The following is a 26,504-nucleotide window of genomic DNA, read 5'->3' on the forward strand; positions in this document are numbered from 1 at the left end:
AGGACACAACGAAAACTGGCTTGGCTCCGCCTGGGAGCTGGGGTATAGCAGGAGGAGGAGGGATTAGTTAATGTTTTTTATTGTTGTGTCCTGCCTCCTAGTGGTGTAAGCTATACCCATAGTCCCTGTGTCCCCCAAGCAGACCAAGGAGAAAGTATGTTATGGCCAAGTCTAAGCAACTGTTCTATTAGTCTTCTTTTTTTTTATAGTTTTTTTTAATTATTTGCCTTCTTCTTTTTCCAGATTTCAAATGGGGGTCAGTGACCCATCTAGACAACAAATGTTCTGTAAGGCTACACATTTGTTGTTGTTGCTACTTTTTATTACTCACCTTTCTATTCAGGCCTCTCCTATTCATATTCCAGTCTCTTATTGAAATCAATCTCTGGTTGCTAGGATAATTTAAAGTTTATGGATATTTTCTATCATTTGACCATATATATTGAAAGAACTACCTTGGGTAGGATGACTGCAGCCGTTGCCCTTTATCACAGGATCTCCATTTCCCCTTTACTTCCTTTTCTTATGCCTCTTCTAATACTCATGAACTAACAGTTCCACTTTGGCAATGTTCTGCATGATTTCTACTTCTGCAATTAAGAAACAGTAAAGGAATTCAGTGATCTTTGCTATTTATACCAGTAATGATCAACTCTGCAGTCCAGCCTCACAGATGTTGTTGAACTACAAGCCTCCGGACAGCAGTACTAGTTACAGATCAGCAGCTTATAGTATATGTACATTTATTTACATTTTAGACCCAAAGTGACCCCCCGTAGATCTGGAAGCCCGAGGCAATTGCTCTGAATCAGTCCATGAAGCTGCGGGGCAGGGACATAGGATTTCCAGGTGAATTCCCAGAGCCTGTCACATTTAGCAGAGCCGGCGTGTAATCTCACATTGCTGGCAGCTCTCCAAACATTCTGAGAAATTATATGAGGAAAGGGAAAGCATCACCACCGCTTAGAGTTTCCTATTCATCTGCTACATGGGATTATTCAACACATGACCCTCCCCTTTCTCTAAATCCAAGTCCTGTAAAATTCCCCTTAATTACAAAGCACTATTTGTATACAGTATGTCTTCCAGAAAAAACAATATGGTAGTCATTAAAGGGCCATAAACATCCTTTACTGTATATTTGTGTTACATAGGACAGAGCTGCTGTACTCTTTGTGATGTACAACAGGGAGCATCTCTCTAACATACTGTACTTATTACTTACTATAAAATATGATAAATCAATGGCCATATATGTTTATAAAGCGCCACAGTAGAAACAAGTACTCCTTATACTATAATGTTATTTTGGGAGTGGGAAATATTTACTTTAGTTATTAAATAGTGCCCAGATTGAGCCAGGGAAGGGTTAATAGGTGACCAAAAGCGTTTGGGTTAGTGACGGCACAACAGAGCAGTGATGGAAACACTTAAGTTCTGCCCAGGCCAATAATTTGTTTACAAATGATTATTTTCTAACCTAGGTACCACCTTGCATAAATACAGTTGCAGACAACAACTAATCAGGTATTTGTTTTCATTTATCAACTTGTAGGTGACTATATAAAACTGCTGGCTGCCATAGTAACATGTTATATCTGCTCTTTGTGTTGGGTCAGACTGTGCTGCATGTGCAAATGTTTGGCTTCTTCCATAGAATGTTCTGTGCTACTGCATAACATTAGTCATTACACACTCACATTCCCCAGTCACATGATACACATGCCTAATTAATACACTGCTTCCTCATTGGGCTGCCGACACCTTCCCACCCTGCCTCTATTCTCTGCCCACACTCACCTTACCGGCTGCCTTACTGAACCACGTACAGATTTGGCCCCCGACAAACCCCTCCCCCCACAATCACTTTTCTAAATAGGTATGGTACCGGGGTTAAAGTGAACATATTCACATTTCATGTAGCTGGAACTTAAAGGGTAACTATTGCGAAAATGAAAATGGAATACAAGCTTCATCATACTGAAATAAGAAACTTTCTAAATACATTCAATTAAATATTCTGTACTGTTTCTGAAATAATCAAGTTTATCTTACGCCCCACCTTACGCGTTTCGCACCTTCAGGCGCTTAGTCATAGGTGTCTCCATCACCTATGACTAAGCGCCTGAAGGTACGAAACGCGTAAGGTGGGCCATGTGAGGGTCAGTATGTATCTATAGTTTAATGTGAATTTAAATAAAATATTTTTTTACTAAAGAAAAAAGCCTTGGGACAGATATCTTTTGATATAAATCTTTTTGAAATCCTTAGCAGACAGAGATAAAGATACATCAAATAAAAGTACATATCTTACCTGCGTCGGTGACTGAGGACAGTGTCTGACTGAGGTCATCCTGGAGATCACAATACTGTAACAGCCACAAGAAGGAAATGATTGGTCAGAGACAAAGAAGGCATGCTGGGAGCAGGGTTGCCACTTCACCCCTTTAAAAGATATGGAATCCACAGCGTGCATGGCTAATTAGCAATTTATTTAGAGGCATGATGCATGGCTGCACATAAAATTAGTTCAGTCTGCAGCATGCATCTAAATAAATTGCTAATTAGCCATGCAGGTTGTGGATTCCATATGTGTTAAAGAGGTGAGGTGGCAATCCTAGCTGGGAGGTATTACAGTATAATGATGTCTTCATACAAAAGGCACAGACAATTCCCCTTTTAGCCTTAGCCATTATTACCTCTTGAATCTGATCCACAATACTTTCTGCCTTCTCCAAAGTGACATCTTTTAGGGCCTGTTTAAGAGCAGAGACTCCCATCTGGTACGCAGAGACAACCTAAGGCCGTAAACATATCGCTATCATTAGCCCAGTTTGTTAATACAAGTCACTTCTTGTGGGTTTCTTGCTCTTTCAGTGCTAAATGCCATCACCTTGCGGTCTGTTTTGGCAGCCGATATCCTCTCCAAGATTCCCTGTATGTTGTCCTGCTTGTTCTGCAGCTCCGTAATGCGACGCTCCACTAGCTTTCTCTTCCGCAAACAACGCAGAGCCTGGGAATAATATCAAGGGCAGACAAACGAGCACCCATTTAATGAAATATAATTACTAGCAGATCTTGTAACCAACCATTGTCAGCAGCAGGACATTAGTTGTACTTCCAGGTTTGACAACCATGTAGGCAAACGAAGCACAACAAGATGCAAAGGTGGAGAGACTAGAGGCAGATTTTAAAGGATAAGTAAACCTCAAAAGTAAGTGAATTTAAAATGTGTTATGAGTGCTATTGTAAGAACTTTTGCAGTGTATATTCATTAGTTATTTTATTTTTCATTCCAAGATATTAAAGGATACATGTACTGTTAATATGAATTAATTTTGTTACAACAGCGCCTGATGTTCTTTTGGTTATTAAAGGGGACCCGTCACCCAAAAAAATTATTCAAAATCCTATTTTATCAGATTAGTCAAGGATAATGAACTTTAATTACACTATATAAATTATTTGAATCTTGTTTCCTTCAGTCTGAGATTTCAAAACTACAGCAAGCAGGCAGCAGCCATTTTGTTGACACTGTTATTAAGACAAGCCTTGCATCATCTCGGAATTTTGTTTGTGCACCAGAATGGGGGACCCAATGTCCATCCACATGCCCTGGCCACACAGTTTTATGGTAAAGAGAACTGTAGGAATGTGTGGGGAGCAGTGACATCTAAGAAGTGCTGAATTGAAAGTGAAAGTAATTGTCTGCCCCGCCTCTATGCCACGGGCATAGAGGAGGGGCAGACAAATTTTGATTGACAGCTGAGATTTTTAAATGAGCTTACAACAGCTATGAATGCTTAAATAAAAAATAGAAATTGGATTTCATGTTTAATTTGAAAAGGACTTTTATTATGCAGATTTTTTTTCTTGCTTTGCTTTTGTTGCTGTTCTGGCCTTTATGAGCAGGTCGTCCAGGTAGGGAGTGATTGAGATCCCTTGTAGACGTAGAGCCGATGCCGAGACTGACATCAGCTTGGTGAACACTCGGGGGGCTCTTGATAACCCGAATGGAAGGGCTACAAACTGGTAATGGTTGTTAGCAAAGGCAAAACGTAGGAAGCGGTGATGCGGTGGCCATATCGGCACATGTAGATGCGCATCCTTTATGTCCAGGGACATCATTAGTTGACCCTCTTCCATTCCCCTGATCACAGACCCTATCTGGGGGGTTTATCTATGATACTCCCATTATTTCCCCCAGCATTTGTCATTGGAAGAATAGGGCAACTTTAGGCAACTTTTCTCCGGGACAAGCCTGGCCTAACAGTGTCGGCAGATATTTAGCCAGTGACAAAACAATGCAGGCAATAGGAAAGTCTGTTTAGTAGGAAAATCAAATACTGTACATGACATAAATATCTGTACATATGTATAATAGGGAGGGTTGCCACCTTTTCTGGAAAAAAATACCGGCCTTCCTATATTTTTGCAGGCTGGTAAAATTCCAGTCAGGTAGCAACCCTAATAATAGGGAGGCCCTCCAGCTGTTTAGCACTATAAGCATTGGGATATTCTCTAGTGCAGCCTGGACATTAAATCAAACAAATGCCAATTCTTATCTATGTACTGTGATCATATTGTGATATTGTGACACCCTCTGCATATCCATTCATACTCTATACATTATTGTATGAGATGTAACTGTTGCTTTAAGAGTTACACATAATATGCTTTCAGTATATGCAGACGTGACCTTGTAGAAAATAGTTTTGTTTTTCTGTGTAATCATCCAGATGGGCAGCCAGTATCAGAGCTGTCTGTAAGCATACCTCCCAACTGTCCCATTTTTCGCAGGACAGTCCCAATTTTGACAGCTCAACCAGCATTCCCGGATTGTTATTGAAATGTCCCGACTTTCTCTTTGATCTCCTGCACTTTGATCTCCAGCCACAAAAAGATACAAAGTTTCTAAAACTGACTTGAGAGAGTCCAGAATATGTGGCAGGTGCACTTCTATACATTAGTTAGAATTTAAGATAAGCAAGGAAGCAATTGTATCTATTTAAGATAAGCAGGTCTATTGGGGAAATTGTATAAGATATAGAGAGAAGGCGCACACCCATTGAAGTAAAAAGAGGGGTGCTAATCCATAGGGGGAGGCCAGGCTAGACTATCTGTGAATTCACTGTTAAAAGGAGATTTTGTGTAACTCACCGTTAAATCTCTTTCTCTTCAGTCGCTTGGGGGACACAGGGACAGCGGGGGTTATAGCTGGTACATCTAGGAGGCAGGACACAACTTGAAAAAACTGGTTCCTCCTCCACTGGCTATACCCCCAGTAGGCGGAGCTCAACTCAGTTTGTAACAAAGTCAACAGTAAAATAACAATAACTATAATAAACTAAGGAGAAAATGCAATACTCCTATCCAGATATCGTAACATGTCTGACGGAAGAACAGAGAGCCTCAATCCAGGGAGGGAAGCCCTGTATCCCCCAAGCGACTGAAGAGAAAGAGATTTAACGGTGAGTTACACAAAATCTCCTTTTCTCCAGGTCTGCTTGGGGGACACAGGGACAGTGGGGACATACCAAAGCTGTCCCTCTAAAAAGGCTCCGGGTGGGAGATTGAGGCTTAAGTGGAAGAAACCACTGCGGCTTGAAGCACCTTCCTGCCGAAGCGAGTGTCAGAGGCCGCAAAGGTATCAAAATGGTAGAATTTGGCAAAGGAGTGAACGGAGGTCCACGTAGCTGCCTTGCACAGCTGTTCAGCCGATTTCTGAATGCCCAGGACGTACTCATCCCTCTGGTAGAGTGGGCAGTAATCCTGGACGGAGGTGTTCGACCTTGTGCAGTGTACGCTTGCTGAATGGTTTGTTTGATCCAACGGGAAATAGTAGATTTTGAGGCCCGAGAACCCTTCTGGGGGCCGAAGACAGAACCAGCAGAGCATCAGTTTTACGGAAGTCTTTAACTCTGTGAAGATAGAATTTTAGAGCTCTGACGGGATCCAGAGAATGTAGAACCACCTTTTTGGGATTTGATGGCGAAGGACAGAAGGTAGGAATCGTTATTTCTTGGTTCAAATGAAAATCCGAGACCACCTTGGGAAGGAAGGAGGGAATAGTTCTGAGAACCGCTCTGTCGTGATGAAAAACTAGGAAGGGTGGCTTGCAGGATAATGCATTCAGTTCCGAAACACGCCTTTCTGAAGCAATTGCTAGAAGGAACACCGTCTTCCAAGTAAGCCATTGAAGGGACACTGACCCCAGCAGTTCAAAAGGTGGATGTTGGAGTGCCCGCAACACTAGAGTGAGATCCCAGAGAGGAGCTGGTGGTCGTATTGGGGGGGCGACATGTGCGACCCCTTGCATGAAGGTCTTAACGTCAGATAACAAGGCGAGTCGCTTCTGGAAGAAAACTGAAAGAGCATAGATCTGTGACTTGAGAGAACCTAGGGACAGACCCATGGATAATCCCTCCTGAAGAAATTCAAGGATGTCAGGGATCGAAAAAGTCCTGAAGGCCCTTCTGTTGCGGGTGCACCACTGACTCGATGGTATGTCTTGGCTGAAACTGGTTTTCTCGCTGCACACATGGTGCGAGCCACTGCCTCAGAAAACCCCTTCTGTGTTAGGATGTGCGTCTCAAGAGCCACGCTGTCAAGTTCAGGTGTGATGGATTTGGGTGATTGATCGGACCCTGCGTTAAAAGGTCTGGAAGGAGAGGTAGAGTCCATGGTTCTGCCACAGACAGATTGATCAGATCTGTGAACCAGGAGCGACGAGGCCACCTTGGAGCTATGAGAATGAGGGTTATCTGAACAGTCTGTAACCTTCTGATTATCCTTGACAGGAGTGGAAGGGGAGGAAAGGCATACGCCAGGCGAAAATGCCAGTCCGCTGTGAGGGCGTCGACATCTAAGGCTAAAGGATCTTTGTATCGAGCTAGAAATCTGTTCACCTTTCGGTTGTGACGGGTCGCCAGGAGGTCCACTTCTGGAGTGCCCCACATCTGTGTTATTTCGTGAAACACCTCGTCGTTTAGTGACCATTCGCCCGGGTCTATGGATTGTCTGCTTAAGAAGTCCGCTTCCCAGTTCAAGAGACCTGGAATGTATATGGCTGAAAGAATGATGTTCTGACTTTCTGCCCAGAGGAAGATTTTTCTGCCTTCGTTTAGGGCCCCTCTGCTCCTTGTGCCCCCTTGGTAGTTGATGTAAGCCACCGCTGTGGCATTGTCCGTCTGGATCTTTACTGCTTGGTTCGATAAGTCCCGCTGCCAGTGAAGGAGACCTAGACGAATTGCTCGAATTTCCAGAAGATTGATTGGTAGTTTCTTTTCTTCTGAGTTCCAGACTCCCTGAGCTGGATGTCCTTCGAGAACAGCTCCCCATCCGAACAGGCTTGCGTCTGTGGTCAGAACTCTCCAGTGTGGGTCTCCCAGCGGTCTGCCTGATGTAAGGTGGGAGGTTTTCAGCCACCAGTGTAGAGATACCCTCGTCTTGCGAGAAAGGCGAATCTCTTGTAGAAGGGATCGTCGTTTCCACATTGTGAGAATGTTCCATTGAAGCTCTCGGAGATGGAACTGGGCGAATGTAACTGCTTCTATGGTGGAGACCATGACTCCCAGCACCTTCATGCAAAACCGAACAGTGTGTTGCTGTTTCTGCAGGAGTGATTTCACCAACAATTGGAGGTGAAGAGCCTTCTCTAGAGGAAGAGAGATCCTTTGCGTCTGCGTATTGAATTGCATGCCGAGGAAAATCATGGATTGGCTGGTAGTTAGAGAAGATTTGGAGAGGTTCAGAACCCAACCGAACTGTTATAACTTGTCCAGAGTGATCTCTAGGGAACGGTGAGCTTCCCGTAAGGAAGGAGCCTTGATCAACAGATCATCCAGATATGGTGTGATGGAGACACCCGCACCACGGATCACAGCCGTGGCTGCAGCCATGATCTTGGTGAAGACCCGGGGAGCTGATGTGAGGCCGAAGGGGAGGCTTGTAAATTGGAAATGATGGTTTTGAAAGGCAAATCTCAAAAATCTCTGATGAGGATGGAAAATGGGGACATGTAGATAAGCGTCCTTTATGTCCAGAGAGACCAGGAACTGTCCCGGAGTCATTGCAGAAATGACAGATCTGAGAGATTCCATCTTGAAGCGTCTGGGACGAATATGTTTGTTTAACTCCTTTAGGTCTAGGATGGGATGAACTGACCCGTCCTTCTTGGGTACTACAAACAGATTTGAATAGTAGCTCCTTAAATGGTCTTTCGTGGGCACAGGGGTGATCACCTTTGATAGGAGGAGGTTGGAGATGACGTTTAGAAAAGCTGTCCGCTTGTTTGGTTCTGTCGGAAGTCTGGACATGAAGAAACGATGAGGAGGAGTTGAAAACTCTAGATGATAACCTTGAGTCACCACCTTCCGGATCCAGGCATCCTGTACAAGTGTGAGCCAGGCGTCGGCGAACAGACTTAACCTCCCTCCTATTGGTGACGTGGCTGAAGGTGCGGGGACACCGTCATGCCGAGGTAGACTTGTCCCCGGACTTGAGATTGTGCTTCTTGTTGTGCCAGGTGGGTCTTTGCTTATTTTGGAAACGACCACGTGATGAGAAGGATTGTCTAGGTGGGGAAGATCTGGAATTCTTAGCTTGGGAGCCACGAAAAAGTCTTCCCCTTCGAAAGGTGGGCCGTGCCTTGGGCTGCGGTAGGAGAGTACTTTTTCCTCCTGTGGCCTGACTGATAATCTTCTCCAATTCTGGGCCAAAGAGAAGCTTACCCTTGAAGGGAATGGAGGTCAGGGATCTTTTGGAAGAGAAGTCGGCTGACCATAGTTTCATCCATAAGGATCTGCGAGCTGCAATTGCTAAGGCAGAGGACCTACTAATGACTTGGGCTGCGTCCAGGGAAGCCTCGGAAATATAGTTATTTGCCTCTTTAATCTGAGAAGCCAGGTGTGAAAGTTTGTGTCGAGGAACCCCCGAGACGATAGCGTCAAGTAGGGACTCGGACCAGGACTGGATGGCTCTGCTGACCCAGGCTGTCGCTAAAACAGGCTGTAGAGAAGTTCCCGATGCTGAGAAAAGAGAGCGAAGAAGACTCTCTAGCTTCTTATCCATGGAATCCTTAAAGGATGATGCATCAGGGACTGGGAGAGTGGTATTCTTGGAAAGTCGGGACACTGGTGCATCCACAGATGGTGGTAGAGACCATTTTTCTGTGAGATCATGTGGAAAGGGGTAGAGCTTCTGAAACCGGCAGTTTATTTGAAAACGCCTCTCAGGTTTGTCCCACTCCTGTTGGATGATTTGATCAAGTTGAGAGTGAGAAGGAAAAACTGGAGAAGCTTTGCTGTGACGCTTGAAAAGAGTCTTAGAGGATTCGGCAGATGCTTCTGGTTCCTGAAGTTGAAGAGTCTCTAAAACTGAAGAAATTAGAGAATCCACAGATTCTGAAGAGGGTTTGTGGGACTCCTCCTCGTCTTGGTCAGAATTGGATAGAAGTTCACCCTCGGATTGATCGCCCTCATCATCTGAGTCTAAGGGATGAATGGGAGACATACAGGGAGGAAAACCGCTGCCATCATCGGATGGGGATGGAGCTCTTCGTTTTGCAGCCTTCCCCTTAGGATTCTCCAAACGAGACAATAGTTTATCTAAGGATTGTGCTAATCTAGGAATCCCTGTGGCAAGTTGGGCTGCCCATTGCGGAGGAGAAGGGTCCCTGGGTGGGGAGACACGCTGTGGAGTTACTCCCTTAGATGAGGAATCACCTTGAGAAGTCTGATCTCCCGGAGGAATGATAGGTCCTGGGGATTCAGAATCACGAACAACAGGTTTACATTTGGAGCATAATGGGTCTTTGTGCCCTGAAGGCAAACGTTTGCGGCATTTGGCACAGGCAAGATATCTAACAGAGGCAGTTGGTGCTGCCCTGGGAAAGAGGTTGTCGCTTTGACCCTCGAACATGCTAATAGGATGGAGTGGAATGGGACCTACTCCGTGTAAATAGAAGGCCTAGCTGAACAGTAACCTGTGGAGGATGGCACAGGGAAGGAGGAACAGCTGTTCTGGGTGTGCCCTGCTGATTTTATGTCAGGCAGAATACCCCACTGTGTGGCTGGAGCTGTAGGCAGGACGTTCTGTGCAGGCAGAAAAATCCCCTTATCGCTAGGAACCCAGAGCGGTTTGGACCGCACAACTGTGCAGTGCAGTCTCTCAGAGGCTGAAACAAAATGGCCGCCGCTGTTACAATGCGCGCGAAACCACCATGGAATGCATAGACGGTGGCGCGCATGAGAGAAAAGCTTCTGACCTGTGCTGTTGCAGCTAAGTGCTGTTGCGCACAGCCCTCCCCGCTCCCCTTAACCGGAAGCGTGTCCGATGCTGCGGGAGAGGGAGAGAGAGAGCGATCCGACCTGCGTCCTTACAGATAAGGAGCTGTGCGGAAGGGAGGCGTATCCGCTCTTCAGCAAACAGTAAGCTCCAGCCAGGGCTCTAAGCGCGCTAGGCGCTGTGTCAAATGGGCGAAAAGGCATAGTTATGACTTACCCCAGGAGCCTCTGATCACAGTCCTCCAGCCAGCTCTTCTTTTTCCCTGCAGAAGGGAAAAAGGGTATCAGGCTGGGTGGTTAGTGCAAAAAGGCATTCTAAAAAAAACCCAGAGACTGGTCCCACGTAGGTGGGTGACATAATGGACCTCTACGCAGTGTAGAGGGCCTGTACATCCCCAAGTGTCAGTCAAGCTGAAGCACATACATCTTGTTAGAGAGAAAAAACACATGTCCTATCCTCCTGAGGACACAACTCAAACTGGGTTGAGCTCCACCTACTGGGGGTATAGCCAGTGGAGGAGGAACCAGTTTTTTCTAGTTGTGTCCTGGCTCCTAGATGTACCAGCTATATCCCCGCTGTCCCTGTGTCCCCCAAGCAGACCTGGAGAAAAAGTCCCTAAAGTCTTATTGGCTAGGTACTCCCTGGAGCCTTAGATAGAGATGACACTTATCTAATCAGTTTCTTTAGATAATGAGTTGAAATGCATATGCGTTCCAAATGTGAGGAACATATGTGCAAATAGGATGAATGACAGGAAGTGACGTGTTCTCTATATTTCAGACCTTCGTGAGCGTTGCTGCGTGAATTGAATTAATGTCTTCATTGATGAGGAGTGGATCTAGATACTTTTGTGCACACAGTTGCATTGCTGGAAATGTTATTAAATGTTACTGCATATAATCTAACTTGGACGATATGTTGGAACGCATATGCGTTCCATTTGATGATCCACAATTCATTGCATGGCCTCTTTACTATCTGGGGAAGCAGAAGTGACGTTAGACGCCGATTTGTGAACGAAGACACATAGCTTGGGGTATAAAACCCTTATGGACAGTAAGGCTCGTTCTGCCTTTTTGTTTTTTGGTCTATTTGTGCCCCTGAGGAAGACCCTTAAGGTTGAAACGCGTTGGGCTCTTTGTTTCTTTAGTATTTTTGTATAATTGTTTTGTATTTTCTTTATTTTTTGTAATACATTTTTCCATTATTTTCTTGATATTGGGTGTGCTATTCATTACTTTGAGCATGTATTGGGGACATTGTGTGACTTGCATCTTAGAATGGCTAATTCTAAGCAACTTTTCAATTGGTCTTCATTATTTATTTAGTATAGATTTTTAATTATTTGCCTTCTTCTTCTGACTCTTTCAAATGGGGGTCACTGACCCTCATCTATAAACAAATACTAACAAATGTATTGTTATTGCTACTTTTCAGGCCTCTCCTATTCATATTCCAGTCTCTTATTCAAATCAATTTTGAAACTGTTGGGAGGTATGTGTAAGTAATAGGTAAAGCATATAGGGACCGTCTTGTAGGAGACAGAATTCCTTGAGGTATGAGCCCCCCTTTTTCTGAGTGACAGCTGAGAGACTATAAAAACCTTGTAGGCTGCAGGGTTAAATCAAAAGTGGTTGCTCATTTCTCCTTCACACGTGCTGCAATAAAGACTTATCTTACAAAGCAGCATCAAGTCTCCAAAGGGTCCGCTCACAACTCCAACAATATTTTTGGTCCGGGGGGGTAAACAATCACCACCATTGTCCACCGCCATATTCCCTTCCATTGAATGGGAAAGTATGACAGAACTAAGGGTGAGGGGAAAGGAGGTGCCACATCTTTGTCCTTACTGCCATTTTATTTGCACTTTGCAAACTGCATCCAGCATTAATCCTAACATGAGGAGTGTCCACTGACATGACAGGTCCATCCTCGCAATGTCACCAACCTGCCCCCCCATGATATCATTGACCCACCACCCGGCCAGGAGTTAACAGCGGGGAAAGATGGAAAATGGTGACACGTTCAACCAAAAAATAGTTACATAAATTACATGATCAATAAATCAAATACCACAAAATAAATGGCATACTCTTTGGAACATTACTCTCTGCATCAAACTAAATGTGCTTTTGATGGAATTATTGTACCTATTGTACCTATATATATATATATATATATATATATATATATATATATATATATATATATATATATATATATATATATATATATATATTTTTTTTTTTTTTTTTTTTTTTTTTTTTAAGAGGTGCTCTTTGTGGGTGTAGCTATGGGTGTCAACTGATACCAACGTTAAAAAGTATTTCTATTATTCATAAGGAAGACAAAAAAGTGATTAAGGAAATAATTTTTATTTTAAAAAAGGTATAACAAAGAAAAAAATAGGCATCAAAAGGAAATGGTTGGTTGGACTATTCCTTCCTCCAAGACTCATCCCACTAGCCACCTGTTATGGATCAGAGATGGTTGTTATCTTCAGATCTCTAAATGTTTTTTCTTTACTGAGAATCCCATTTTGTAAGGCTCTAACCCTGGTGGTCTACCGGCAGTGGGGTCCACGCGCGTTGCTCCCTGCTCCATGCTGGTTCCAGTCCTCTAGGGCAATGCATAAAGGCGCAGGCGTGCTGACGTGATTGCGCCAGCGTGCATTGGCGCGGAAATTCAAATGTATAAAAGGGGATTTTTAGTATTAGCTCATTGCCCATTGTAGGTTCAATTAGCTTGTTCCTGAGAGCTTATTGTTGTGAATCCTGACTGATCCTTCGTGTTTGACCCATACCTGCTTGCTTACTACGCTGATCTCTCCAATCCTGATCTTTGCCTGAATCTCTACTACTCTCATGCTGAATCCTTCCAATTGATAACCTGGTTTATACCCTTACCTGCCTGACGATTCCTACTGCTGGTCCGGCCTGCCTGTTCATGGTGGCTTCCTATCTTCCAGCATCCTTGTAAACAGTCGTGCCCCATTGCCTGCCAGAACTTACGCCTTGCACCTCTCGTTAAGTCCAGGTGGCATCTGAGTAAGCTGAGGGCTCCTCCCGAGGCCAAAGGCCGTCACTTAACTGGTGAAGTACGAGCCGAGACCAGGGTGCCTGGCATCTGTTCTGGTGTTGGGTGCTGACCGTGACACATTTCCAGTATAATTTGCCTAGAACTGAAAAACAGAAAGCTTTTAGCACTAATATATATATATATATATATATATATATATATATATATATATATATATATATATATATATATATATATATATATATATATATATATAGTCCATTAGGCTTAAATGAATCATTTTCATTATGTATTCAAAATGATGTCTCCTATACTCAGATGTAATACCAAAAGTTATACCCAGTGTCCTAGTGTTAAATCTGTGTTATATTGCCTACAATCTTAATTTGTATGTTCTCACGTAATACCTTCCTATAATTATAAGGTAGTTGAATATTTTACTGTTCTGGATACGATTAAAACGTATTGGCTTACAAATGTCTGTAACCTTGTTCTAAGTTAAGAGGAACTGCTTAGTTTTGGGTTGAGCGTAACAACTAATAGCCATTTCCAAGGCTGAGGCGAGTGCTGGTGGCATAACTACTTGCCTGGGTGCAATTGCAACCCCCTCATCCCCTTGGGGCCAGTGTTAAACTTATCAGGGGGTTGGACACCAATTTTGTCCAATCTACAAGACATTCCCATGGGGTAAGAGAGCCTGAAGTAGCAAATACCCACCCATGGCATACTTATGTAAATAAACACAGCCCAAAAACATTATGTACTCAGATTATATGCCTGAGGTTATATTATTCTTTAGACATTCATCAGTATCTAAGTTTCTGTCCCTTGACTTGCACTTACCTGTTTATATATAAGTTCAAATCCTCCCACATTACAGTTAGGGTCATCCTTGTAATCAATCACAACACGTAGAATGTCCTCTACCATTGGTGGAACAATTTTCTTCATTACTGACGTGTCTTTGGTTATGTCAGGTTTGTATTGTATCTCAAGTAGCCAGGGCTGAAAGTTTTCTCCAAACAGAAAATCTGAACCAAAAAGGTCATAACTGTTTTTCTTGTACTTCACATTTTCCCGAGCGGCCTTCATTGTATGAATGAGGGCTTTCTTCATCCCTGGTATAATGATTGAATCCCAGACTTGCTCTTTTCCGATTGTACAAAGATACTCTTTGAATTCGTCACTGTGCCACATGTTTTCTTCAGGCAGGTTGGGGTGACGATTTGGTGCATTCTTTAATTTTCTCTGTATGGCGCTATTACATACATGGATGGCGCTGGAAGGATAAAACAATACAATGGTCAGGTTTATGTGCCTGATCCATCACTAGTAATCCAGTGTCGGTATCCAGTGAGTCACTAAATATTCTAATCTTGCCTTAGCCATTCATTAGATTTAGCAAGCTGACTACCATAGTTAGAGCAAAATTACAGAGCCCTGTAACCAATGCAACTGTTACAGAATCAGAGGTTAGAAGAACAGAGCCTTTAGCATATTCATCCACTTCACAGATGTAAAGGAAACAAGCAAATACATTTCATGCCATAAAGTGATTTATCCCAAACATTATCGTATACACCGTGGATTAAACCTATAAATTACCTTTAAGTTACAAGCAACAATGGCACAATTGTCCAAGGTGTTTTATAATGTAATTCTTACTTTTTAAATTAAAAAAGGTTTTATGATATTTATACCAGTTTGTAACATGCTAAAATAAGGCAGAGAGTAGTCTTATTTCTGTTTGTACATGAGCCTCTGAGAGTACAAAGCAGTGAAGTCATATCAACATCACGTCATTACTGTATAACAAATAAATAGAATGCAAGATTTTGCACCCTCTACTTACGTATCTAAACTCTCCAGCGTGAAGGGCTGAGATGAGAAACGGAGGAAACTGTGCTTATAGAACCAGATAGTTAAGGGGTACCAGTCCGTTATGAGGAAATGCTGACGGAGATCAATTTTGGTTCCATATACAAGAAGTGGTCTCTCTATGTACTTTTGAACCACCCATTTCCATCCCAAGGAACATATGTCTTTCAGATCATTTCTGCAACGTATCCCTGTAATAAAATGTAAAACATGAATCAATCTCTGTTTAAATCAATATTGTAGTAAACCATTCTGTAACGCCTGAAGCAACAAAATCAGCATGCGTTGGACCAATAACTAAGGTTGCTCCTTTGAAACCATATTGGTCCTACATCTCACACATCTAATTAGGAATTCATTTATACATATTCTGTATTATTGCACAGAAATAACCATAATCATAACTGTGAATTGGCCATGAAAAATGGGAATTTATTATGTGCCAAAATGTATGAGATGAGATGAAAACCCTCATGGATCCTCCCAAAACCTCACTGGCGGTGAGGTCCCTTACCCTTGTATGGATCACATAGAAATAGCTATTACTATATAAGCCCTTGCATGATCTTCTGCATTAGTTACTGTATGTGAGTCATTTAATGTCCTGTGGGGGCACCCACCAGTAACCTGAACTTTTGTTTCCCCCTAAACAACAATTGAGTACCCATTTCACAGATTCTCTTACCTCTTCCTCTAGATAGAGCTCTTGGTTTTGAAATCCAGATGTTTTTTTCTCCATCTATATCTAGTTGTGGGTTCACTCTTCTCAGCTTACATAACAATTGGTGGCAGTAATCAACATACTTGTCTGAATTCTGTATGTGCGCACCATGACTGTAACAATACAAGGGCAGGGATGAGAGACAGTTATACATAATACACATCACACTATTGCAATACAATGTTTATGGAGAATATTATAATGTATACCAATAAGTTATCTGTTCTGTGTGATTTGTTTTAGGCCCTTGTATTCGTAGATTTTATGGTTTTTAGACTTGCTAAATAACTTAAAAATCATGGATTAAGTAACTATAAGAAAAATTCATGAATTTGCGCAAAAACTATGATTCGAAGAAACAAACATTCTATGAACATTCATTAAACACCCCATAGAGTGTTCACTGTCATTGTTTTCCAAAATTCATGAATTTGCGCAAAAACTATGATTCGAAGAAACAAACATTCTATGAACATTCATTAATCACCCCATAGAGTGTTCACTGTCATTGTTTTCCTATAATCAGGACAATTTCTTTCTAAATCTAAATTTTTATGAATGGTTTCATCTGACATTACTTACTGCATAACCTGATAGTAGTCACTTATGAAATGTTTTCTATCAACTATCCCGGCACATATTACGTCGTCTTCATCCTCATGTGTCATGTCGTACAGATGAAACTGGCAAGCCACAAGGGCTGTTACTATAATATCTTCTGGAACAATTCTTGCAGGGCCATGATTGTTTATTTTAGCATCTACAGAAAAGAACATAACAGGAGGAGATTAATAAGAAGTGAGAACAATAAACAAATATAGTTGGTTGGAAAACCATGAGATGCCAGTGACTCCATTTCAAGTCTAATCTTACAGTGTAAAAATGAACAAGGTGTTATTGTCCAATTATAGTCACTGCAAAGAAGGGGTCTTGTTTAAATACTACAAGTAACTCATTTTCTGTTATCAGAGTAGCTGTAGCTATACCAGGTGCCGCTGCTTTTCCCTTACCTGACATGCAAATAGCCGTTTTTTCTTCCTTTTCTTTCCGGCTGGGAATAACTTCATCTTGCAAAGACTTTCCATTGGTTCTCAAAACCCATTTTAGGATACCACATGCCGCAGTCATGGTAAAGTCATCTAAATAAAGGTAAATTTTGTTAGAATACTCTATTTAACCAAAAGATGACACTAACAATAACTGTGAGAACAAACAGGGCAAATATTTAGTTTCTAAAGAAAGATGGAACTTTGAATTATATTTCTAAGCAGGTGATACTATGGATTTATTTTCCTTTACATATTAATGTATATAGGCACAATTTATAGTAGATACAGAGAGTTGTCGTTAACATGCACTATAATATACTTATGGGAACTTCTAATGGCTGTTACATTAGAGCACATTGTATTTAGGGTGGAACATTATTTCATATGGACAGCTATATAGAACCAGTGGTTTCAGAATCCCTCTTAAACATTCTAATGACTAGGTGATAAGTGAGAGACATCAAGGAGAGGGGAGGGACTAGTCATGGCCTGGCCAGTGTTCTATATTGGAATGTGTGCTCTGTTGCCTTTTCAATTGTTATATAAATACATTTGTGTAAAAGCTAAACCATAATAACTATTCCATGAAAAAAATGCAATATATAAAATAACCTTAGTGTTAAACCAGGGGCCCCATCCATTTTTTACCCATGAGCCACATTCACATAAAACAAGAGTTTTGGAGCAATGCAAAAATGATAAAAGTCCCTGGAGGTGCCAAATAAGTGATGTGATTTGGTAGCCCCTACGTGGCCTGACAACATACAGGATCCTCTACATGGCAGTACACCTAGTTTATATGCAATTTAAATTTGCCTCCAAGCCTGGAATTTAAAAATAAGTGCCTGTTTCTAGGCCAACGAGAGAAACATCCAAAGAGTTGGTGAGCAACTGGTTGCTCATAAGCCACTGGTTGTAGATCACTAAGTTAAATAATACTTTGGTTTTGAAGGATATAAAGCCCAGATTTAAGATACTATACCCAAGACATAATGACATGATACAGTATTTTATGCACACTTACCAATGAATGCTTGTTTTTCATTTTTCTCACTAAACATGTAGCAACGAGGGAAGAAAGTGTGTGGATTTGCATCACACGACAAACACCATTGCCTTAATAGATTGCACAGACCACTCTAGAATACAAAGAACATATTTAGTTATGCATTTTATAAATATAAAAAGTCAAAAAAGATTATAGCAAATAAATATACGAAAAATTCTAGGAATTGGAATGCAACAACATCTAGAGAGCCACTGATTGGCCACATTTCTGGCTTCTATATTCCCACCAGGTCACCTGTGTCCGAAGAAGTTACATTGTGAGTATGACCAGTGACAAGAGGCATCATATCATAGCCTTGTTTTCTCTTGGAAACCCTATGTAAAATAATTTCCACTTCCATTTACTGGAAACCGTCTTTGACTTGGAAATAATGGGTTCCACTCATGTTAACTGGAAGCCATATGATTCAGATAAAAAAGAAGCAGTCCTGCAAATATCAAAATGCAATGCACCAGTATTTATTAATGGGCCAATGTGGAGCTATTTGGGCCTTTACACTGGTTAAATACTGGGGCCTCCAGTTCAGACATGGATCAAATCATCTAAAACAAGTTGCTTTTTATTTTTTGTTGGGCTATTATAATAAAACGGCAAATTTCACTGAGAATGTGGGGTTGAATTACGAATACATTTACAAATAGTATTTAATAAGCAATTCATTTTGATCAGTCTACTGCAAGATAGAAATGAAAGCTCTAATTGGTTGCTATGGGTCATTGTAAGTCACTGCAGTTGGCTCACCTTGCTTGTGGCGTCCACACCGTAAAAGTGATTGGTTATCTGATCCTCTTTCAGAAGATGAAGTTCAACTCTTTTGCGTGTCAGGATGAGGCTGGGTTGTATGTCATAACGACTTATAATCTAAAAAAGAAAAATAAATACAAAGTTTATTCATGGAAGGCAAGTACACTAAAATGATTAGTAAACTTCTGGAGCATTATATTACTTCTTTTACCACAGAAGAAATAACAACTGGCCTAGTAACTGCTAGTTATGCTGCTACCATACTCTGTAATTAAGTTGCACTAAGTACTGTAGCTTGCTAACTTGCTTGGCTCCTCTCCACCAGTCACATCATGCACTTTAACTGAATAGTAAATGTAGTGCATTTATATTTATGTTCATAGAAAGAAATATGTTTAGCTATAGGAAAGGGCAAGTCATTGTACACTGTTCTGGGTTGAACAATGACAATGGTGTGATAAAAGAAAGCATATAATAGTAAACATTAACAATATTTATCTTAATGCTCAATTAAATTGGCCATATCCATGAGTGGTTAGATTAAGATTACCCACACATTTCTTACATAGATCTTTGTATTGTACAAACATAGATATGGATTTACCTCATGTCCATATGTTGGGTCACAAAATATAGTTTTCTTGGGACCAGCATCTATCAAGAGAAAAACATTGCATTGGTACAGTGATCCCCAACCAGTAGCTCGTGAGCAACATGTTGCTCTCCAGCCCCTTGGATGTTGCTCCCAGTGGCCTCAAAGCAGGTGATTATTTTTGAATTCCTTTCTTGAAGGCAAGTTTTAATTGCATAAAAAACAGTTGTACTGCCTAACAGATTCTCAATGTAGGTTGACAATCCACATAGGGGCTACCAAATGGCCAATCACAGCCCTTATTTGGCACCCCAAGAACATTTTTCATGCTTGTGTTGCTCCCCAACTCCTTTTACTTCTAAATGTTGCTCATGGGTTCAAAAGGTTGGGGATCCCTGCATTAGTATCATTATAGCAGTTTATTCGATTGCTCAGAAAGGTTCCACTAGTAGCAGATTCTGCCCATATTTCCCAGGCACATTAGGGAATATAATATTATCTCTATAATATTAAGGCTTAAGACTAGAGTACTCAACTGTGTAACAAAACCATGTTTTTTGGTGTCAGGTGCCTACAGAAAAAGTATTCCTTATAAATTCTGGCCTAGGGATGTGTTTACGTGGAATATTTTCAGATCAGAAAGTCACTGGAAGATAAAGTTGGATGCAACTTTCATGCAATTGTCGCCTATTCCATGAGGTTTTATCCAACTCTACTTCATCAACTTTGTGCTCATGAAACCCCAGGGCAGACATTTATATGCTAGCATGTGGGGAGCACTAGGTTCATTTTTATCATTAGCAATTCAATATCTCTAAAATCCTTGAAGAGATTTGTTTTTTTTAAGCAGACTTACTGAAGGTGGGGGCAATTTTCTTCACCCATCCTCTACTCAATAGGCCTCTCTCGAAGTCATTGGATCTTTTAAAGTCAGTCCAGAAAACCTTCTTTTTCTGTGGGATATTTAAAGAGAAACGCATTAGAGATTCCAAATACAGTAATTTCTTAAAGGTGGCTTATACAGAATAAATTGCTTGCATGGGATCATGTTTCTTCTATGTAATATTAAGGGACCTTAAGGTATATAAAAGAAACAAATTCATAAGTCTTGGGGTTTGGAAATAGCTGTAGTGGAAGAACATAATAGTTTGTTATACAACCAATACTAACTGTGTACTTGTTGCATATTGGGCAGATATCAGGGATAAATGTAACAATGCTCTTCACATCTACCTATTTCCTTATGAGTTGGCTATCAGCATATCTACTCACAGCAATACACTGGTACCAATGTAAAATATTTTTTAATATTGTCATTTGTAAAAATGGCCATTACAGGTATATTCAGAATTACTATGTTACTTTAGTGGATTGTGTCTATCTTAGACCCAGGTGCCTCCTTCCAGCCAATCATGGCTCTCACAACAGGACACATGAAGAGCAGAATGTGGCTTATCTGTTATTCACTCCTAGTGTTCTTTAACTTTTCTATGTAAAGTCATTATAGCCTTGGGGAAGTCAGGCACCAAACTAAGATCATTTACATTGTAGGAGATGGACTCTCTGTGCAATGTCATTTTTAGGTTTTTTTCTCCTAATATACTTATATTCACAACATAGGCTAAAAGAATTCCTGGTGCTGGTAAATTACTTACCGCAATTGATGTTTTAACCTGGTCTTCGAAGCATCTCTTCTGTCTGGATACACATTCGTCACAGTACAATTTATCCCGTTCAGGTGAAACTGCATGTGCAAAAGAGATATAACATACATATATTATATTATCAGGAGTGATGAATAATGATATAATATTTTAACAAACCACAAAGAGTACAAAATGAAGATGGCAATTTACTACAAAATTCCCAGGACTGGAGAAATTCAGAATAAAACCTATTTTATGAAGCCACATGATAACACAAGACAGTTCTTTGAAATAATCTTGTAGAACATCATGTACTAGGACATATACAGGGGCAAATCTATTTAGGAAAGTGTTAACAAATAACAACAAATTTTCACAGTTGATAAAGGTGAAGATTAGAAGATGAACACATTTATTCATCTAAATCATGTTCTGCCACTAATATGAAAGAAGTGTTGGACTATAAGGTTAAAGATGGGACATGGAGTAGTAACAAGTACCAACTAGTTCATTTCTAGTAACAGGTAGAAAGTGTTCAGCCAATCAGAAGATAGCATTTAAGCATTTAACTAATTACCATTAGGCTTCTTAGCAGTTTTTCTTGTACTCTTAGATTTGTTAGCCGCCTTTCTTTTCCTATGAGCTTTAGTAGTAGTTTCTCTTTTCCTCTTAGCTTCAACAGTTGTTTCTCTTTCGCTATTAACTTCATAACTCGTTTCTATTTCACTATTAGCTTCAACAGTTGTTTCTCTTTCGCTATTAACTTCATAACTCGTTTCTCTTTCACTATTAGCTTCAATAGTTGTTTCTCTTTCACTATTTACTTCATAACTCGTTTCTCTTTCACTATTAGCTTCAATAGTTGTTTCTCTTTCACTATTTACTTCATAACTCGTTTCTCTTTCACTATTAGCTTCAATAGGTTGTTTTTCCAGTGATTCCTGTTTGATCTGTTAAGATAAAATATTGCAAGAATAAGAGATTCACAAAAGTAAGGTAAAAGTGTAAAGTAAATGCTACAGTTCCACACGTTAGGCCCATAACCCACTGGTGCAATGTGGAAATGTGTCTAATTTTATAGGAAAACCCAAAGATTCATGAGCAGCCAATGTCCACTCTTGTATAACTGTGTATATACAGGTATGGGACTGGTTATCCACAATGCTCGGGACCTTGAGTTTTCTGGATAACAGATCTTACTGTAATTTGGATCTTCATACCTTTAGTCTACTAGAAAATTGTGTAAACATTAAATGAACCCAATAGGCTGGTATTTCTTCTTAGCTGGGATCAAGTACATGGAACTAATTTATTATTGCAGAAGAAAAGGAAACATTTTTTAAAAATGTGGAATTATTTGGATAAAATGTAGTTTAGGGAGATGGCCTCTCTATAATTTGGAACTTTCCGGATAACGGTTTGCCAGATAACAGATCCTGTACCTGTATATATATATATATATATATATATATATATATATATATATGTATATATATATATGTAAATAAGGTATTTTTGGCAGCAATACTACATGTGCCTTTTCATAAAGCAGCAGTGTAGAAGTTTAATATATATATACACACACTTTTTTATTTTTAAACAAGAAGAGGTAAAAAGGAGGAAAAAGGGATTCGGTCTGCACTGAAGATACGTTAAAAACTCCACATGCACCTTAAACGTCCATTATATATTAGGTCAGTATGTAGGAAAGTTGCTAAAGTAAATCTGTACTATGAAAGGAAAGGCAGTCTGAAGAATAAAAGAATGTTCTGTTTTAATCTACAAATATCTCCTGCCTACCTCAATTTCTTCAACAGCATTGTCATTAGGTTTCTGATAAAGAAAGAAAATATATATTATCAGTTTATAGTTAAACGCTTCATTTGACAGTAAAGAATATGTTAATACTGGGTATTTAAACATAGCTCTTTGCCAAATTATCCCTATTAATATGGGCCAGGTGTAGTGATGGGCGAATTTATTCGGCAGGCTCAAATTCGCGGCGTCAGCAATTTTTTTTTCTAAAAAACGGACGCCGGCGTCAAAACGAGACGCCGGCGTCGTTTCGCGAATTTTTCACCGTTTTGCGAATTTCGCTAATTTTTCGGCGAAGCGAAACGGCGCAAATTCGCCCATCACTAGCCAGGTGTAGAAAAATTGAATTAATAACAGTCAGAGGCAGGACTAGACCTCCCCAGTCCAGAAAAACCTATTTGTAGGACCCTTTACAGCCCATGATTTCCATATACCCAACATGTACTGTATACAACTGGCAGCACAAGTCAAAGGAGAGGTATCACTGATTCTTCTTAACAGACCTGAAATGCTACACATTGGTATACACTGAACATACATATCAACTGTAGCATATTAAAGTATGTTCATGTACCTACATTCTCCACAATATGTGGCCCAATATGGAGTGGGTGCCAACTGACAAATACCTGAATCCAAATTTTATATGGACTTTTATTTTTAATTATTCGTGAATAAACAATATGACTTATTTACTAACACTATGGAAATCTGCACCTGTGGCCACAAAAAAATAGCAGCCAGTCAGTGACTATATCTGTTCTGCCAGCTACAAGTACAACAATGAAGCAAAAACTCTATTGGATACGGCCCAGGCAAATATTTGTGAAATTCTGATAAATTGTTACTGCAGATTTTACAACTTTTGAGACTTTTTATTGGTGAGCTGATTCTTATAACTTGACAACATATTGCATTTAATTATATTAAATACATTATATCTATATTATATATATTATTTGAAATCTTACCTTTTTACGAAATGGAAAGCAATAAGAAATACATTTCCAAAGTCTTTTCGTTAAAGTGTTCATTGTAGAATGTAGATGTTATTTGATTTTGTTATTTGATTTTGTTATTTGATTTGTTATTTGATTTTCTATAAAGGAAGAAAAAAAAATATATATGTTATACTATATATATATAATAATATACAAGAGCCATAAATATCCTGTAAATTATATCCTTATAAATATCAGTTATAAAGGTGAGTAGTGATGTCATTTTTGTCACACAACTCACTAAAACTTGTGTATTATAATAAATAAATTACCTCTTGTTGGAAAATATGAGGATATTAGAAGTTACCACTGAGTTCCATGAACTGTATAAAAGCACTTGGCCTTCGACCTTATATGGTCATTGAATTGATGTTATTGTTGCAATCAGAGCTTAGTGATGTCATTGTTGTAATCAGCGTTTAGTGATGTTATTTCTGTCATGACTCACACAAACTGTATTATTACTGTATATATTATGATAAATAAAGTATCCCCTGTTGCAAAATATGAAGATATTAGAACTCACTTCAGAGTTCCATGGCCTGAACTCCTCGCTAACTTATAATATCCTTATATTTTACAAGGGGTACTTTATTCACTAAATATACTCACTATATATACAACTCTGTTTCTCTTATGTATTTATTTATATATTTCTATCCTTAATATCAGTGTTAGTAATTTTAATATACCTCACTCTCTGCCTCAGTTGGCTGGAAAATCAAATGACAACTTGGATCCTGTTTCCTGTACTACATGTACAGAAAGCTTAGGGTCCATTATGACATCACTATGGAAGCACTCAGCCTTTGACCTTATATGGTCATTGAATTGATTTCATTGTTTTAATCAGAGCTTAGTGATGTCATTGTTGTAATCAGAGCTTAGTGATGTTATTTCTGTCATGACTCGTAATAAATAAAGTATCCCCTGTTGCAAAATATGAAGATATTAGAACTCACTTCAGAGTTCCATGGCCTGAATGCCTCGCTAACTTATAATATCCTTATATTTTACAAGGGGTACTTTATTCACTATACAAGGGGTACTTTATTCACTATATATACACCTCTCTCTCTTATTTATTTATATATTTCTATCCTTAATATAAGTTTTAGTAGTTTTAATATACCACACCCTCTGCCTCTGATGCTTACCTCAGCTGGCTGGAAAATCAAATGACAACTTGGATCCTGTTTCCTGTGCTACATGTACAGAAAGCTTAGGGTCCATTATGACATCACAATGTCATATGATGACATCACAATGGCAACCATTGTGAGGTCATTACATTGTGATGACCTCACAATGGTAACCCATGGCAACCATTGTGATGACCTCACAATGGTAACCCATGGCAACCATTGTGATGACCTCACAATGGTAACCCATGGCAACCATTGTGATGACCTCACAATGGTAACCCATGGCAACCATTGTGATGACCTCACAATGGTAACCCATGGCAACCATTATGATGACCTCACAATGGTAACCCATGGCAACCATTGTGATGACCTAACGGTGGTAACCAATGCAACCATTGTGATGACCTCACAAAGTCTTAAGTCTATTTTGTTGTTATTTTTTGCAGTTGTTTTGAATGAAACAGATTATGCACTTTTGTGAATAAACACAATATAACCTTAAGGTCCAGAAATATAGTCTTTGATGAGGTGTCAAAGATTCTCCATTGTATGTTACTAGCTTTTCCATGAAATAAGATCCTGATTTAAGAGATTTCTAAGAAATACATATAACACCGCCTGTACTGTATTTCACGGAATCGTCGCTTTGTAACATTTTTAAACCCAATGAAATCTATAGATAGCATTATCTTTGTTCTAATATAAACATACTGTAAATTACTCATGCTCAATGGAGCACATGGGAATTAAATATATCAACAAATTAGTGATTAGATTTTTCTAGCCAACTACAGGTAGAACATGAAAACAAAACTTTAATGGTTGCCATGGGTTACTGCTAGGGATTCCACCTTTTACCAGTCAGGAGGCACTGGGATGCTGGAGGTGGGTAATGACATAGAATTCAGCAGATCGATGATGTAATGGGACAAACATCACAGCAGACATGCGGTAAAATGAGAATATATATTTGGGGTGGATCAGGGATTAGGTAGGCAGGCAAGGGTAAAATGTATAGAAATGTATTAACAAGTACATTGTTGTTAAATTTGAAATTCAAGCCCCTTTTTAGTTAGGCTACTGAAATACCAGCCAGGTGCCAACCCTAGTTACAGCCCAGGTGCAAATTTGCCCATTGAGTTCAAATCATTTATAGTCCAGTTTGTGTGCAAGAGGTGCAGGGACATTAACAATTCCAATGGAAGCCAGCATTGTTTTGCAGTTATATGTGTAAATATCTAAAGGGTCAGTTGGAATGTAGACTTCCAGATATCTGAGTTATCTCCCAATTAACTTCAAGTGAGGGGGGAAGAAACGCTGGAAGCACTTCTGATTTGTTCATATTGATTGTATAGTTGAAGGGAGCTTTCTAGGAGAAATAGTCATTGGCCTAGAGGTTAAATGATCAGCCTTGAGGTGGGATCTCATATTAGAGACACTGGTTTGATTCCCTGTTACAACTCCTTAGACCAGTAACTCAATCTCCTGGTGTCCCGGCTTACTTTGTGCACCTAT

The 26,504-nt window shown here is 40.0% G+C and overlaps 2 protein-coding genes across 4 annotated transcripts in view; both read right to left on the reverse strand.

Moving 5' to 3' along the window:
• Positions 1-491: 491 nt before the first annotated feature.
• LOC121401602 (charged multivesicular body protein 7-like) overlaps positions 492-26,504 on the reverse strand; it is a 43,584-nt gene continuing 17,571 nt past the window's right edge. The window contains exon 9 of the mRNA XM_041587094.1: positions 492-590. The gene's annotated coding sequence lies outside the window, so the exon portion shown is untranslated. The remainder of the gene's footprint in view (positions 591-26,504) is intronic.
• LOC121401600 (tubulin monoglycylase TTLL3-like) lies at positions 12,647-23,920 on the reverse strand. 3 transcript variants are annotated; one of them, XM_041587087.1, is made up of 15 exons: positions 23,812-23,920; positions 22,826-22,858; positions 21,603-21,975; positions 21,035-21,123; positions 20,236-20,332; positions 19,392-19,441; positions 18,785-18,904; positions 17,999-18,113; positions 16,936-17,064; positions 16,508-16,685; positions 15,890-16,038; positions 15,179-15,395; positions 14,170-14,605; positions 13,447-13,462; positions 12,647-12,825 (listed from the first exon to the last, which is right to left on the reverse strand). In XM_041587087.1, the coding sequence occupies exons 1-15, from the start codon at positions 23,872-23,874 to the stop codon at positions 12,761-12,763; spliced, it is 2,130 nt and encodes a 709-aa protein (XP_041443021.1). In that variant the 5' UTR covers positions 23,875-23,920; the 3' UTR covers positions 12,647-12,760. The 3 variants fall into 3 exon arrangements, with proteins under 3 accessions (XP_041443021.1, XP_041443022.1, XP_041443023.1); XM_041587088.1 differs by lacking the exon at positions 22,826-22,858; XM_041587089.1 differs by lacking the exon at positions 12,647-12,825 and having other exon boundaries at positions 13,194-13,468.

Source organism: Xenopus laevis, chromosome 3L (genome assembly GCF_017654675.1).
Source record: "Xenopus laevis strain J_2021 chromosome 3L, Xenopus_laevis_v10.1, whole genome shotgun sequence".
Classification (NCBI taxonomy): Eukaryota; Metazoa; Chordata; class Amphibia; order Anura; family Pipidae; genus Xenopus; species Xenopus laevis.

What these genes read in the sequence shown, in the direction of transcription:
- LOC121401600 (XM_041587087.1), bottom strand. Translation starts at nt 23,874, where the DNA reads ATGAACACTTTAACGAAAAGACTTTGGAAATGTATTTCTTATTGCTTT. An exon ending in GTGTGGACGCCACAAGCAAG is followed by an intron (nt 18,114 to 18,784) that starts GTGAGCCAACTG and finishes TTTGTATTCTAG; the next exon opens with AGTGGTCTGTGCAATCTATT. An exon ending in AACGGCTATTTGCATGTCAG is followed by an intron (nt 16,686 to 16,935) that starts GTAAGGGAAAAG and finishes TCTTTTCTGTAG; the next exon opens with ATGCTAAAATAAACAATCAT.